The sequence below is a fragment of the Pleurodeles waltl genome, chromosome 9 (genome assembly GCF_031143425.1).
Source record: "Pleurodeles waltl isolate 20211129_DDA chromosome 9, aPleWal1.hap1.20221129, whole genome shotgun sequence".
NCBI classification, from domain to species: domain Eukaryota; kingdom Metazoa; phylum Chordata; class Amphibia; order Caudata; family Salamandridae; genus Pleurodeles; species Pleurodeles waltl.
Genome location: NC_090448.1, coordinates 866,767,759 through 866,785,115, shown reverse-complemented (window position 1 = coordinate 866,785,115; position 17,357 = coordinate 866,767,759). Strand labels below are relative to the sequence as shown.

At 42.5% G+C, this 17,357-nt stretch overlaps 1 protein-coding gene across 2 annotated transcripts in view; it reads left to right on the top strand.

The window, feature by feature from the left end:
* The window catches only part of PTPN21 (protein tyrosine phosphatase non-receptor type 21), a 351,990-nt gene that overhangs the window by 61,758 nt on the left and 272,875 nt on the right, over nt 1-17,357 (top strand). For both annotated transcript variants that reach the window (XM_069208139.1, XM_069208138.1), the window contains exon 4: nt 2,344-2,441. In XM_069208139.1, the coding sequence (XP_069064240.1) occupies nt 2,344-2,441 (98 nt within the window). The remainder of the gene's footprint in view (nt 1-2,343; nt 2,442-17,357) is intronic.

Below are 17,357 nucleotides of genomic sequence, written 5' to 3'. Positions count from 1 at the left end.
CACAAGACACACATCTTAAATTTACAAATGTACACAAACATATAGTGGGCAAAATATATGCACTCCCTTCTAATTGAGCCTAACAATGATTTTCACAGTGCAAATATTCTAGACCAGGGGTTTGTAAGAGAGGGTGACCAACACTAAAATGCTTGCAGACTAAATAATCTGAGAGTACATGTGGCACAAATATTATGTACAGGTTTTACCACAGTGTAACAATATTCCACTGTTCGTCTTATTGACACTTGAATTTCACTATAAATAGGTCAGGACAACTACCTTTTGAGGTAACTTTACATAATAACTGATCAGACCTGTTGCCTCTGACAAATGACATCATAGACGTGGCACCATAGTCAATTCCATCCTTCTTTAGTGGGCATAAACGTTCTAGCATAGTATAAAACATAATACAGTTGCTCTTATTCAGGGGAGCACACAACTTCTAATCAATTAAATGTATTAGTTAAGAGAAGCAATATGTAGGAAGAGTCAAATCCCCTCTCCTGTAGTACTTCGTAAAGCACATTTCCTGTTGTTCACATGAGATTGTCAACATCTTTACTGTCAAGCTAGCCCTAAAAGGATAACACTGGGCGAGTGATGGGGGTGTGTGGCTTTCCCTTGAGAGTGATCACTTTTAAGCACATTGGTTATACCTCCTAGTAGGAATTTGGATTATTGTTTGGGCTGGGTAACTAACCCATGTCCAGGTGAACACTTAAAGTCACTAAATTACCCTGAGCTCAACCCCTTGACTGACTGCTGGGCATGCACTAACCAATGGGGTAAAAGTTCCTGGGGCCAACCCTATCCAGTTTTTTAACCTTCAAGATGGCGAAAGTCTTCGGCCACACTAACCATGGCACCTGAGGGTAGGGAGTTTACTGTGGTATTTCAAGTCCTTCTACACCTAACACTAAAATCCAGTTTGGGGCAGTCACTGTAGCCACAGAAAACCCAGAGACAGAAGTCTGGTAGAACTAAAGTAAAGTTTTCCAGCAACCATGTAGTGGATACATAAGAATTGTTTTGGCATTCTGTTTCTCTTCCTTTCAAGTGTGCCCTTAGTACTGTATGCAAACCCAACAGACCTGTTAAGCAGGATTTGACAATGTAATGTCAAAAAGGATACTTGCAAAATTTTCTGTCTGGTTCAGAGGAGTCCTGGGAAGTACTTCAAATCTCTTTCACGCTATTCAGATGCTAATTACTGGCTAGCCAAAGAGGGAGAGGAAATACAAATTTAACCTCCACAAACTTCAGACTGGGAAAAGGTAACTTTCTAAAACTTTATGTTCTTTCATATTTATTAGACATTCAATGTTTCACTGAATTTGATTTTTCATAACTATTAAAAATACTTTTTTATTTTGTTTTTTTTCTAGCTAGTCCAATTCCAAAGGTACATTGTTAGGATTTTTAATCTGTTTTCTGCTTTTCTACATAGGATAGCTAGGCCTACCACAGTGAAAAATAGTTTTCGGGTGCTAGTCACTGTAAGAATACGTTTACTTTTAAATTTGTATGTGTCCTACTTTCAACCACCATGCGCCCGCCCAGCCTTTAAGGCAACAAGGCCTACATGAAGGTGAAATATAAATTTTTTTAAAGATGGTTTTTGTCCTGTCGAAAGATCAAATTGTAGTTTGCACACTACTACAATTCTGCTACACTGGCAGTTCTGAAGCCATGTTTTACACGGTCACTGTAGTGGATGGCACAATAGGTACCGAAATCCACTATTGGCATTGGGTACATCTTGTACCATATGCACGGGACATATAGGTAAGTGCAATATACTAATTAGGAATATGCCTATTTGTCTTTGTTTAAAGCGGGAGCACTGGAACATTTCTACTGGTTAGCAGGAGTAATGTTTTTCTGAGTTCTATAACCAGCAAAAATATAGGATTCAGCAAAAGTGATGATTACGCAGAAAAGGCAGATTTCCTACATACTTTAATTTGCTCAGTCGTTAAAACCGAAATACAATAACATAGTTCTTTTCAGTTGTTTCATGCATCTTTTACTAACTGGATTTACTAAAGATGCACGTTTCATGAGGAGAGGGCGATTCTGTTCTATCAGCAACCAGCTATCATTGGTGTAGTGTGCTCCCTCCACCTATGAGCTCCAGCTCCTCTAACAAAGCTCATTAATGGCAATAGGATCTCAGATATTTTCCACTAATCCTCTTTTGAAGTGCACACTTCTATTTGGCTTCTTTTTCATGTTCTCTGCGCCCTGGAAAATGCTGCTACAGCAAGAATAGAACAGCAGTTTGTGGAGAAGCAACTTGCTTCAAATGGAGCTCTAACACTGAATTTCTTTATGTAGGTACCAGTATTATTTGCAGTTAAAAAAAGATGTCTTGGAGGGGAATATTCCATGCACACTGGATCAAGCGGTGCAGCTGGCTGGATTAGCTGTTCAAGGCAAGTGACAAAAATAGCTTAAGAGATTTTGTTGCTATGAAGACGTGTTGTTGAAAATTAATTAAAGGGGAGGATTTGGTTTTGTTTTTATTGTGCATTTTGTGTCTGGTACAAAGGAGGACTGAATTATGAGAACTGGCAGATTTCTCCAATACAATAGCCACTTCGAAAGACCAAATCGAACATATCTGATTTGTTAGCTGTCTGATTAACTCAGTCCACCTTGACCAGTCAACAGATAGATCTGAAATCAAATGCATGGTACGATAGAGTAGGGCCAACATTTATGAAACCTTTAATTATAACAGAAAGCTTGGAAGTGTAACATGCTTTATTATTTTAAGGTGCAATTTGATTTCACGTTTTGCTTAAAGCAGTCAGCAGAAAGGATCACCTGACATGTTGAAACTGTACTGAAGTGCACTATTAAGTTATCAGAAGAGTTGGTTCCCAGCCAGTTAGCATCATATTACAGGTGTACCAGATGAACATTGTAGCAACCAGCAATTTATTGAGCAAAGCCAATGAGATGCATAGATGGTTCCTATGCACAAGTGGTTGAAAATGCATTCTTTAGGACATCGTTAAATGTAGAATTCCCTAGCTATTGTGAAGGTAATTTTCAATCCCATTAAGGACACGGAGGTGAGGATTATGCTTAACTCCTTCTTTAATTTCCACTCAGCAGCCTTAATAAACAAACTAACAACTTATCAAACACTGCAAAACCCAAGAGTCTTTTGAGCAGTATAAACAACCATAGAGATACAGTCCCATGAATACAGCAATCCAGGACCACACTTACTCTTTCTTCGAGTGTGCTGCCTGAATCTGATGCCTTTCTGAAATCTTGTTTTTGATCCAAACCTAAAGGAAACACCACAAACAAAAAACCCCAGATATAAGCCAACTCTGAAATCCATAGCTTGAAGTCATGGACACTAGTAATCGAACAGAGGAAACAAAATGCAGAGAAAGATTTAATAATCTGTACCATCTAAAGAAAAAACAGAACACAAAGTTATATTCAGCATACCATGATATCATACAAATATCAATCAGAGCATACTTATCCTCACGCTGGCCTGCCAGACAGTTGGGAAGGAGAACAAATAAAGGAAAAAAAGTTTGGGAGGGATACTCATCGCCTCTGTGTCCTTCATAGAATTGAAACTTTCCTTCACGATAGCTAGAAAAGTTTACATTCTATGTTAGGACCGGATGCTCGGATTATGCTAGTTTAAAGCTGATTGATAACAAGAGCGGCTATGCTGAGGATTGAAGTGAAATAAATGATGTTAAAGGGAGACTTCAAAGACCAATCAGCTGCCCTGACAATGTCTTCTAACTTACCTCCCAGGGAAAACGTCTCATAGCCATGGCACCCCTAGTACAGTGAGCCCCAAAGGAGGAAGTGTCAATTCCTGATTCTTGGAGTACCCAACAAACACAACGAGCAATGGTAGAAGATGACACTGGTTTTAAAGGGTTTCTTGAGGGATAAGAACAATTGAGCTGTCCCAGCTGGTCAGTACTCTTCTGTCGTGGTCTTATATGTCCTGAAGCATCGGAACAAACAGCTTAGCTTGATCAGGAAAAGACGGGTAGTAAACCACTCCAGTATTAGACTTGGTTTGTCTCGAGATAGTGAAGGAGACTCCCTCCGGAGTGAACATATGTGCTGTGATATCCAAGGCACAAACATCTGGCACTCATTTACAGGATATTAAGCATAATAGCTTAGCTAGCTTACCTGAAAGCTCCTTGTGAGATAGGTATTGATTGTCCTGCAAAGATTGGAGTGTTTGTAGGACTAAATTGACGTCCCAGAGAGTGGAGTATCTAGGTTCTGATGGGATCGATAATCGAATGCCTCTAAGAAGATTACACACCAAGAGATGTTCACCTATAGGGACATCATAAAGGGGAACGTGACCAGCCAAAAAAGCAGATCTGCAAGCGATAATAGTACAATACACCAATCCTTTGTTCGCCAAGACGGAAAAGAAATTAATGACCTGGAATATATCTGCGCCCATAAGATCCCAATTTTGTCGTAAACACCGGCGTACCCATCTACGCCAGGAAGAACCATATTGCTTAATCGTGGAATCAGACCAGGCTCATTTGATAAGGGATGCTGCATGTGCCGAAAGGCCTGGGATGTCCCAGTGATCCCTGTAATCCTCCACGCAGTCAGAGTGAAGTTGCCCTCCTGAACCAGGGGATGAGGATTGCTGTGGGGAATCCCTCAGCAACTGAGAGGTCTGGGGAAGTTGTATTGGAGAAGCCATAGAAAGTTCTAGAAGAACTGGAAACCAGGCTTGCGGTCTCCAGAGCTGTGTCACAAGGAGCATCCCCGCTTTCTGTTGTCTGACCAAAGTCAACAATCTTGTTATCACTGAGAAGGGAGGAAGAGCGTACCCCCGGAACTGTGTCCAGTCCTCTAGGAATGGATCGGTGGCATCCATTAGAGGGTCCGGCCTCCAACCGAAAAACCGGGGTAGCTGATGGTTGAGGCTGGATGCAAACAGATCCACCTGGCAAGGTCCCCACCGGTCCATGATCTGTTAAAAAAGGACAGGGTCCAACTGCCAGTTGAATCGGCTGTCTGATTCAGACTCCCGGGAAGGTATTCTGCCATCACCAACAGATCGTGTTCGAGACAGAGGGCCCAAAAATCCTGGGCCAAGTCTGCAAAATCTTAGACCGCGTGCCCCCCAGACAATTGATATAATGTTCAGCAGAGACGTTGTCCATCTTCAGAAGGATAGAGCACGAATGGGAAAAGAGCCCACCAGGAGCTCTTGTTCTGACCGCTGACCTCCTGTGGTAATATCTTCACAGTGGGCTTCCCATCCGTGCCGTCTGGCATCGGACGGGATCCAGTGTGGACCTGAAAATGGACCTGCCATTTAAGGCATGTATGTGGTTGAGCCACCAATGAAGCTCTGAGCGAGCATCCGGGCAAAGGGAGATCTCCTGAGCATATGTTAGACCTCATGTGAGGACCTTCACCTTCAGGCGTTGGAGAACCCGATAATGCAGGGGTCTGGGAAAAATCGCCTGAATGGACGATGACAGTAGGCCCACTATCCTTGCAAGGTGGCATAAAGAAATCTTCTCTCTTTCCAGTGTTCTCTGCAGCTCCCTGCGAATCGGCGACATTTTCTTTTGAGGGAGGCACATGGACTGTTACACTGTGTCTATCTCGAACCCCAGAAAAAGCATTTGTTGGGCCGGGGTGAACTCTGACTTTTGGTCATTCAGGAGGAAGCCCAGGTCCTGAAGAAGAGTTTTGGTCAAATCTAGATGTTGGAGAAGGGTCTCCCTCCCCTGGTGCATCAGGAGAATATTGTCTAAATAGGCGATGAGCCTCACTCCCTGAGCCTCCAACTATTCCATAACGGGTCTCATCACTTTGGTTAAACACCAAGGTGTGGAAAACCGTCCGACAGGAAGGCAAGTGAATTTGTAAACCTGACCGCCCCATTCGAGTTGAAGGGACCATCTGTGAGGCGTGAAGATGGGCATGATTAGTAGGTATCCTTCAGTTCTAGTCTCACCAACTAGTCTTAGGGTAAAAGGAAGTCCCTGAGGAGATAAATACCCTCCATTTTGAAGTCACAGTCCACCACCCACCTGTTGAAAGACTTGAGTTTGATGATAGGACGTAAATCTTTCTCTTGCTTCTCGACCAGAAAGATATTGCTCTCAAAACCTCTCGGGTGGAACATCGAGGGGGCTAATGCACCTTTCCTCAGGAGCTCTGTCACATCGAAATCCACCACCCATGATTCTTCCCTTGAAAACCCCATCGGACGTGGATACTCCTGTTGGGCTGGCGTCCCATATAGGTGTATATGAAAACCTTGAACAGTTTAGAAAACCCACGCGTCCACTGTGATGGATACTCACTTTTGAATGAATCATTGAAGTCTCCCCATACCTCTCATAAGGAAAGACTGGATATAGCTTACCAGAGACATCTCCTGGTGCGTTGCTGGCTTCATGGTATTGACCTCTACCACTGCGTGTCCTTCCGCATCCTTGTGAAGAGTAGAAACCTCTGAAGAGCTTCTGATCCTGCTACTGCAAGGATCTCTTAATCTGAGGTCTTTGGGGGTTTGAGAGCATTTTTATAATACCAAAGGTATGCAGGTTTCTGCATGGAAGAAAACCATATATGTCATTTCCCTTGTAAAGGTTTATTTCTGGGAAAGTTGATTTGTGTGATTTAATAGCCACCTATGAAGGACGAAATACTGTGAAAACTATACTTTAATCCTATTACTACAAAGTAGAATGATAAGAAAATCAGTTGACGAGCAAGTATTATTACATCGAGACCTCTTCTGCTAGATTAATGGAATCTCCAGAGCTGCATGGAGCATGCATTAGCACATGCTTATACTGCAATGGTAAAAACGTTTAAAGCGAGGTACTTGCCCACCACCAGCTAAAGCCATCCTGCAGCTTCTCTCTGAAACGTGCAAAGCTCCAGTCTCTTATTCATTTTCAGATCACCTGTCTTCTTAAAGCTGCACGGATTTGATATAGCTTTCCAAAGCCCTCGCTTGGGCAAGCCTGTTGACTTCCCTTTTATCATGTCATCTCCTATAACTTTGGTGATAAACTTTGAGTTACCTTTTTCCCTGAAGATGATCAACTTAAAATGCTCACCTTTTTAGTTGACCTCATCGTCTTTACTGACATCATAGGGGTAGTAGCTACCTGTCTGCATTCTTTGTGACGGTTAGACCATTTACCCTAGTTATGATTGACTGAATCAGGGCATCCTCTGCTCAGGTGGTAGAGTAGCTCCCTTTATTAGATCTTCCTGAATCTTTTCTAGGTTTACCTGTGCTTTGGACTGGGCTGAAAGGACTTCTATAAATGGTCTTCCTTTTACCTGAAGGAGTGTATGGACTTCATCTGATGTTGGCCCTTTTTGCATTCAAGGACACTGGTTTGCGCTTTGGTGCCCGAGGGATAAAATCCATTTAGAGAACTTCTAGTGTGTTGCGGTTTTGGGACTTTTGGAGTAACGTATATCCAAGCTGGCAGTAGAGAGTCTAGACTCTAGAGACCTCCATGTCAAACCTTGCTATAAGGATGATAGTCTCTGCTTTTAGAATTACCCACTTGCAGGCTCCTCTTTTTGTTCTGTACCAAACACCAATTTCATAGATAAGTTTACTAACAGATTCTCTGTCTGAGTTCCATAATGCCTAGGAAGCTGTTCTTTGTTTCTTTTATCCAAAAACATTTTCAGATGTGGAGTCAACCCAGAATACAATACATGTCAGACACTGTCTGGAGCTTTGCCTGGACTGAACAAAGTTTGTTTGGTCCCCATAGAGGCAATTACTCACCTGTACTAGTTCTTATAATAGGAGGAGGTTGTTGAAGACTTGAGCTGCAATTTGCCACTCAACCAGCGACCACAGTGCTGCAAAGTTGCTGGCTATACTCCTTCTGAAGTTATGCATGTGGTAGTAGACCTTTGTATTCCATTTTAATACAATCCTGTGCAAGTATACAATAATGATCACACTTGGTAGTTAATTTATGATTCATAGAGGGAATGGAGTGAATAATAGTAATAGTTCAGAAGAGAAAGCTACATACCCATTAACCCAACAATCTCCAACCCCTTCTCCCCAGGGATGAAACCACATCAACTACTAAGGAACAGTTCTAGTCCACCCCCAAAGTGAGGCCGAAGTCACAGGCCGCCCATATTCTCTATTTCCATCCATCCCCGCCTTCCAGACCCTATACAGATGGACTATTAGCACTGCATTCGGGAACAATAAATATATTTCCTTCATAGGACACTTTCAGTTGAATAGGATTTTTTTTTCATTATCTTTCAGTCATCAGTTCTGTTCTGATCTTCATTAACTACTTCTTTTTTTTTTTTTTTTTTATCCTGACCAATGAGACAGGACACACATTTGAAGCCTGTATTGGTTGTCATGCATTTCTGCTGCCCTCCCCGCTTTCACTCTCATTTTAGGGCTCATAGCTCTTCTTGAGAATAGAGGACACTCATTACTGTGCTGACTGTCCCCAGTGTCATCCTCTTTTGTTTTATCAAACTTTCCATTGTGTGTCAACCACAAGGCACCCCATCAGGGCTCTCAAACCTTCTTCAGTGTCAGGACCTATGAATTCACATCTATGGTTACTGGTAATCCCAGAATTTCAAGCTGCTCATTGTCAAGCATTGCATCAGTGCATGTAGTTCACCAAGGTACCAATTGCACATTCTTTAAATTCTGTCTTCCTAGTCAGTTAAGCTCCTGGATTGCCATAAAGTGTGTTGCTGCTGCAGGTTCAGCTTACACCTCTTGAGACAATGAACTCTCCACTTTCTCCTCTCTTGAGCATTTGGCTGTATCTGTCATGCTGGATCTTTAGTCCAGATTCTTGTAGAGCACATAGGTTTGCTCTTTTCTCTTCAGTTGTGCACAGTACAGGCAGTCTTCATCCCCACCTTAGGAACCCTTACTCTATCAGCAGAGCTTGGTGCAATGGAGAAGGTCTCCTTTTTCTTTTTGCCCAACATATGTTCTTGGTAAACAATGGCAAGCCACACTAATTGCATCAGCTGCGTGTGCCAAGGATAACTTTCCCTCTAAACTTGTGTACTACATTTGAGGTAAGATCATGGTTTCAATTCATTTCTTTATCTATGAGCAAGTAGCATCAGTATCTGCATAGATCACATGAGACTTCTGCTTTGTTTAGGTAGAAGCGGGTCCTCAATGTTCTTTTGTGAGATTGTCACTCTTGCTCTCGAAATTGGCTCTTTTCAGGCACATTCATCTGTCTGCCTTCAACGCCATAAGCATTCATGGGTTCTAACGACAGCTCTGTTATAGCTTTAGGCACCTTTTCCCATATTGTCTCCAAGATAACCCCACCTCTTTGCTATGCTTCAGTTCAAGGAGTGTGACTGGCATCCTCACCAACCGAGCTCTCTATCCTTAGCAAAAGCTTGCAAAATGAAGATACCTGCACACCCATTAAGGTCTCCAATTAGTGCCTACAGTGTTGTTGCACCCTAAGACTTCATACAGCTGAGACGATGGGCTTTGAGTTATTATACTTATTGTGATTACTTGAGAATCGCATGTAATTCATGCCTATTAGGTCCTGACAAAGGCCCCGGCCCATGGTGGCCATATAAGGCTGAAACATTTTGACCGAATTATTATATGCGTAGGATTTATTACCTGCACACAACATTACTTTGTTTTTTAACATGATCCCTGTCAGTGCGCAAGCGCTCTGGCCTGTTGTAATCTCTCTGTGGGCTTTTAACCACGCCCACTCTTGCTATTCATTCTTGTTGTGCTTGTCTTAAATTCTTCATTTTTTTTTTTTTTTTTGGTGCATTTTGTGAAATGTCCCTCCTTTGTGTGCTGAGTTCCCTCCCAGGCGATTAGACTAAGTTAACGTTTTTGTTGGCCATCACACTACGTCATGCCTCTTCCTGTTACAGCATATGACGGCCCCTCCTCCGGTTTGCCTGTCATCCCAGCCGCGATCCATTATAGACATTCACGCAGGGAGCCACGCTAATGGTGGCCGTTGCGCTTTGAATTGACTTGCTTCTGTCAACTTTTTTACTTTTTCATTTTCAATTATTTTGGCAAGAAAAGTCCAGTTAGGAATTTACAACACTAATAGCTCTAACTTGTGCAAATGTGAGACCCATTCCAATGCAAAAGCTTGTTTTTATTGGTGTTAACAAACGTTTTTTAACTATATGATGTAATTTCAATTCACTTCTCACTACTGTTCTCACTGAGACAACCATCCTCTGGGTAGAAGAAAACATTCACCTGGAGAACGGGACACACAGGTGGATAGGAACCTGTGATATACTACCCATGGCATCACCCCACAGTGATAATGCACACCGTGGAGGACAGAATATGTGGATGAGGGTCCTTTGGTGGGGGGGGGGGAGAAACATGTAAGGTGTAAACATTAGGGTTAACTTTTCTTTTTATTTATTAGTGGTACCTGCTCTGCCCCATGAACATCCAGTAATTGCAGGTCTCAGATGTGTCACAACACCATGGCATTGACATTCTAAGCAGATGAACAGATTTTCAGCAGGGACACACAAGAACACGGACTCATAAGCCTTGGGTGACTCCACACCCATGTCCTGCTTTTTTGGGGGTTATGAGGTGCAGGCCTATTATGAATACTTATGAACTTTAAATTATTATTAACTATAAATGGTAAATATTTTGGGGTTGTTTTCCATCAAGGGCTGCTATCGAATACCATGTTCAAGCCATGATAACCTTGTGTAGTTATGTTCACCCCAATTAACAAAAATGCAGACTTTTTGTCTAAAAGCAACCAAACTAGCTAGATACATAATAGGGCCCTGTTTGGTTAATGCGCTTCATGGTGCCTCCTAGAAGGTGATGGGGTATCTTCAGAAAAAACAAACACTATGACTCAGACAGGGGTCGAGCTTTCCGCTTAGGAACACTTTTGAAAGATTTTAGTATTCTTCACAGGCTTCAGAGGCTTCATTGGCTCCCTGTCATTCACTGCTTTTCAGCTTTTTTTACTAGTTTTAAAAGACTGTGTCTTGTGATGGCTTCGTCCAGAGGCAAAGGAGGTTGAAATCTTGCGTAATAGTGCCATTGATGCAGTAATTTATTTTAGTTTTTTTTTTTTTATGCACTACAAACCATCCTTTTTAATGGCCTCGACGCTAAGGAAGGCAATATAGGGTGAGCAGAAAGAGCCTATCTATAGAAATAGGTGAAGCCAAATCTAAAAAGCGTTTTAATATCTCTACTTGAGGATTAACACGGATGACAAAGCCTTAGCTAAAAGCAAGTGCGAGATCCAGTGGAAAGGGGAAGACTGTCTGATAGATTTCTTATACATCAGCAAGTCATTACTTAGATTAACAGGCCTATCACAATGAGATTTTCATCTGTTAGAAGTCCAAAAGTTAAAACTAAGGAATGATAGAAGCTAGGAATCTGCGGGTGCAGGGTTGCTATTGGTGGAATGAAGTTCCCCCTGCTCCCAGGAAGACAGAAGTTTGTGAAATGAAGCCCCCACCCCCATCCCCATTTTAAGGTTCAACATAATCCATCACTTGCATACATCCAAGGGTGGGAGAGGCAACAGCAATTTCCGTAACTTGGTATTGCGTGGGAACGCTGACATTTCTGTTGGTTTCTCTCAAGTGCCTGCATATAGCTGTGGCCTCCAATCTTAATTTCAAGCATATGGCGCCATTCTCAGGGCAGTGCTGTATTTAATCCAGGTGTGCTCAATTGCCAGGTGTACGTGCAGTACCTTTGTCATGGGTCCATTTTAGCTTGTTGCTTGGGCACACTTTTAGCTTCTGTCCTGCAGCCTGTGCCCTTCAACCTAGTTCATTTCCATTTATTCCTTTTATTATTTTAGCAGGGCTTCATTTCAGCGCAGATGTTATATTATTTTTTATCAGTTGCTTTTCACGCAGGATTGTTATTAGTTTCTTCTGCATGGCGTTCTCACCTTGTGCTCTGCTCAAGGCTGTATATGATCTACCAAGTATTGCCTGTCCAAGAGTACGTAGTGTACCTTACACAGAAAAGTTGTGTTATTAAGTCAAGCAAGTTCTTAGAAAACAAAACCTGTCCTGCATTTCTTGGTCTCTCTTGCATGTATGAGATCATGTGCAAATGAGAGAGAGGAGTAAGATCAGTTCTACCATGCCTTTCCGGAGGAGTCGGAGTGTGTTGGCAGGCTGCCAAATCACCTTTACTTTCTAGGTTTGGGTGAGGTGCTGCTAGCTAGCCGAAAGGGTTGGTCCGACAGCTGCGAAATGGTGTGGGTTTGACTCAGTCCCCCCACATGCGGTAATGCTGCCACCCAAAGCCATCAGTCTCATCTCTATGGTGAGAGTCCTAAGACACCTTGGGCATGTGAGTTCTCAGAATTCTGAGGCCATGTGATTAATAAAATATGGTCGCAGCTCACTGAAATTGTCTTCCCTTTGCTCAGGTGACAGTGATTTTCTCCATTCTTAGTATGCATCATGGTCTGTATAACCATTCCCTAAGGTCAAATGGGTGCTCCTTCCCCCACAGTGCAGTGATAATCTGCTGTACCATGCACAGCACCAGTGATGTGTTTATCCTATCTAGAAGATAATGGAAAAGTTTGTTTATTAAGCCCTGTAGTGTGTAAGCCGGAAACCTTTGGGATATTAATTTTGTACGAAGAAGATTTAGAGAATGGCCAATAATATGAATGGAAATGTTACGACCAAATGTTTGTGTTTAGTGATAGAATATTCTGAAATACATTTGTGTTGTTCATTTTATACCAGTGATACTGAAAGGAAGGTTGAGTTGAGCAGGGAGCACAAAATCATATATTTGCCTTTTTATGGAATACTCTGAAGTTACTCTGGGCCTTACGTATATAGGAGCCAAAAACGTCCCGAAAGTTTTGGAAAACCTGGCTGCTATGCCAAAGTCTCCTGTTGCTGTATTATTTGGAATTGTTCTGATGATAGTTCATATTCAGAACAAAGTGCAAGGGATAGTTAATGCAGCATACTCCCCACACTTCTATGTGCATAGAGTAAAGCCTGTCCCTTCATTGACTTAAGAACACAAGTTTATTTTAAAAAGCTTTAACGGTCTAAATCAATCCTTCAGTGATTGTTTGCTATTATGATTGTTTACACTCACTTAAAATTCTAATCACTGGTTTAAAGTAGACACTATTTTGTTATTCTGGGTGACCTTTCTAGCTTTCGTTGACCTTTATTTATAGTTTGGTGGGGGGGCCTCTCTCCTCCAATTTCTCTTCAATCTCTGCCAATCACAAGCCAGTGGTGAGGATAGTGCCAAACCAACGGCGTTTGCCATTGGCCTGTGAAAACCCTGTCATGTTAGGATCAGTTGGCATCTTTCCCATCTGATTTGTATATAGTCAGGTGGAACGGAAAAAGTAGATGTGGCCTAATAGGCTGGGCTGCCGATGTTAGATGTGGGGAGCCATTTATGAGTCTCAGCCTTGGATCAGCACCCTATGAGCTTGGGCAGATCACTTAATTGCCTGCACTGCCCATGCCAAGGGCATGGGCAGTGCAGGAGCCCCCCCGTGACCTCCTGCACCTGTTCCCCGCCAGCCTTTATATGGCGGTGTTACTGCGATTAAAACGCTGGCGGGAGAAGAAGGTCGTAAGTCGCAGGGCAGTGCTGCTTGCAGAGCTTCCCTGACTGATTAGGATCTCCGCCACTGCCAGACAACCGGGATCCAAGATCTTGGCGGTCGGACGGCTAGGTTTGTTATGTGGCGGTCAGATCGCCGCATCTGTGGCGGTCCAGACCGCAAGTGTGGCGGTCGTAAGACCGCCAAACTCATAATGAGTGCCCTAGTGTATACTCCATCCATCCCCATATTTGTGATCCAGCATCATTGCCTATTACTTGTAATGTTGTCTGTTGCTTCCTAGCTAGGTTTATACTACATAAAGACTACACCACATCTTGCTGAGTGAAACTCCTGCAGGTAGAAGAGCTGAATTTCAACATGTGCACCTGCTGATTTGTATGTATCTGCAGAAGCAGTTTTTATGTAATTATGCTACAAAGAACCTTGACTGAAATAATCTTGTCCTTTGACAATTTCCTGCGAGATTCTATATGTCAGGTCCAGGAGATACAAGAAATACCTTTACTCACCTCAATGAAAATGTGCAAATTTCACCTTTTTGGGTCTTGCCTACAGACATTTGCAACTGTTTGTTTAAACTAATATGGTGTACATTAGTACTTAGAATGGGCTTTGGGTTAGTCTGTTGCTCATGATTGTTTGGCTTACTTTCCATCTCATTTGCTTGCTACTTATTTGATGCCTTTCCTGACACTTCTTGTGCTTGTCTGTCCCATGGAGCATACTTGTTTCCATTGTTTCAGAATGAATATATTGTGTTATTCCACAGCTTACATTAAGGGAACCTACTTTTTTGTTTTTCTTTCATCACTCCATGGGAGTGCATGTGTTCTCTTGCTTCCCGCCATACACACTCCCATCCCTTGATCTTTACCACTCCATGCTCTCTGTTGCCCCCCAACTCCTGTAAATTTATCTTTTGCTCCCCTGACCCTCTCTGGTGACCCCGATACCCACTCTTTGGTGAGGCTGAGTTGCTTCACCCACCATCCGCTTTTCCATTACTCCCCCACCCCTCGACAATTGTTTTTTTAATTTGTATATTTGTTTCCTTTTTATAAACAGAACCATCAGGTGCAATTTGCTACTGGGCTGCTTCTTTCCCAGTAAAGCTCTTTTGTGGACTTCATATTTTTTAATTTACTGCACGAAGATGCGTGTCCACCATCTTGCAATGGTAAACTAAAAGTAAAAAAAAAATGGCTTCTACAATGTGCTGACGAATACATGCCTACAATCATATTGACGCAAATCCAATTAGTAGAACTCCAAGTATGCAGTTTTAAAGATCTTGCAGAAATCTAGCTTTAAGAAGCAAAAAGTGCCACCCATGGTGATTTGGTCTTGGTAAACTAGGTCCAGTCATAAGCTCAGGCCAATGGACCGTGAACCAGATACAGGACTGAGTTCAGTCCGCTGGAAATTACCTTGTGGCCTGGGCATCGAGATGTGAAGTCCATGCGTCAACCTGAACGGGCCTTTGTTGAGGAACTTTCGACAGGGAGCTGCGATGTTAGGTCCAGTGGTGAAATGCGTTGCTCTTGATATTCAGCGCTTGTAAAAAAAAGAAATATATATATATATAGTACTCCACAATTTGACATCTCTTTTGTCCATTAAATTCATTTTTTGCTATTTCTGACAGGATTTTTTTAGTCAGAATATCTACTCTTTTTACCAAATGCCCATTGTGTGGAAGAAAGGAGGTGAGATCTGATGCTCACAAAGTCTCTGTGGTGTGTCGTTCACCTTCACACCCTACAATAAGATTTGACATTTGTCAAAGAATTTCAGAGGGTGCTTAAGGATCAAGTGGGCATCAGACTGAGTGCTTTGATGCAAAACATGAAAGCAGAAGAGGAAAGAAAGAAAAAAAAAGAATGTAAAGATCATCCTCTCACCATTCTGTAGAGAAGTGCCAGACATCAGGGAGATCTAAAGAGGAATATCTAAAGACCGAAATTCTCCTTCACGATGACAAAGCCATTCTCATCGATGCCGCTCACTGATGCCAAGTACATTGCAGTCGAAAGGTTCAGTCCCATCTTGTTCGCCATTCAAAAAAGGGTCAACATCAACACGCCATCATCACCACTCTGAGTTCAGGTTGGCGGTGAGATTGTCATCACCGCTGTCGACACTGAAGACTATGATGGTGCCACCTTTACCGCCATTTCGCTTTTGGTCAGCGGTAAAATAAATCCCCGTTCAACATCTGGGTCCCACCGGTTGGCGTCGAAATTGTGTCACTCGATTTCTGTGTTGAAGATGAAGACTCATTTGAAGCCAAAAAGATATCTTTCCCCATCTTAGACTCCAGTTCCAGCCAAGAAGTTATGCAAACGTCGATCACAGCTCTCTCAATGCTGAAGGTACCTCAAATCAGTCTGTCCTCTTCTATAGAATGGTCCAGGTGTCCTTCTACATATTAATCTATCTCTCAGCAGTCATAGCCTCTGTTGGTTCATTTTAATAATATGCGCCATCCTGTAAGGCCCGTAATGCCTGTGGACAATCCTTTACAGAGTCCTTTATGCCCTTACAATATATGTCCGGTAGAAAGGTTTTCCATGTCACCTATTAGAAAATGGAAAGCTCCATCCCGATTAGAACTCTGCCACCAAGGACTCTTCGTGGCAGAGGATCCAATACCCCCTCATACTCTAGATCAAGGTCAAGATCACCTTATTCCATCTCAGTGCATTTGTCCTATAATCAAACTTCTCCACCTCAGTCTCCGGATAGGATGTCACTGGTGGACAATATTTTCACTTTTCAAGCTGCATTAGTAAGGGTTGCTTGTAAAGTAAATATTACTGTGGATACACCTCAACCAACAGTATCAATGGTCTTGGAAACTCTACAATCAAGATCAAAGCCAAAACGTATTCTTTCTGGTCTTCTGAGCATAGTAGAGGAGAAGTTTCTTACTCCAGCCACAGTGAAGTCTGCTAAACCAAGGCTCCTGAAAAAGTCCTCTGCAACAGGATCTGGATTTTCTAAGGATTGATCTGAAACCGGATTCAATGACTACAGTGGCAGTGTAGTGAAGTCATGCTTCTGCTTTGGAATCCACAGCCCCACCAGATAGGGAGAGCAAGCAAATGGGTGCCATTGGTTAAAAAGGTCTGTGGAACAGCCTCCACTCATTTAAGGAATGCCAATGCTGCTGCCAAGTTAGGCCGATATCACAGAGAAATCTGGGGGTGATATGAAGGCATTTATGTCTGATTTACCAACTCAAAGACAAAAAGACTGGTTGAAAATTAAGGAACCATCATTCACCATTTCTAGGCAGTCGATTAGTGCAGCAGTGGACTTTGTCTAGCTCTTGGCCACATCATTCTGCCATGGCTTTTCCTTGTAATGAACATCCTGACTGAGACTATGTTCACTAAAGCCTGATGCGCAGTTGAAGATCGCTAATCTGCTGTTCACAGGTTCCTCTTTATTTGGCCAACATACTGAGGAACAGATGAATGAACCATGAGGCAGAAACATTAAAGGCTGTAGTCCTTAAAGAACCAAAAAAGCCTTCAAACCGCAATACAGATCTAGGGACAGGTAGTTTTATTACCGTAGGGCTCAAACCCCTAGGTGGCCTTATCAAATTGTACAACAATAGCGCCAGACTTAAAGGCCATATCAGTTGCTTTCCAAAACGGAGGTCCACCCCCACCTAAGCCT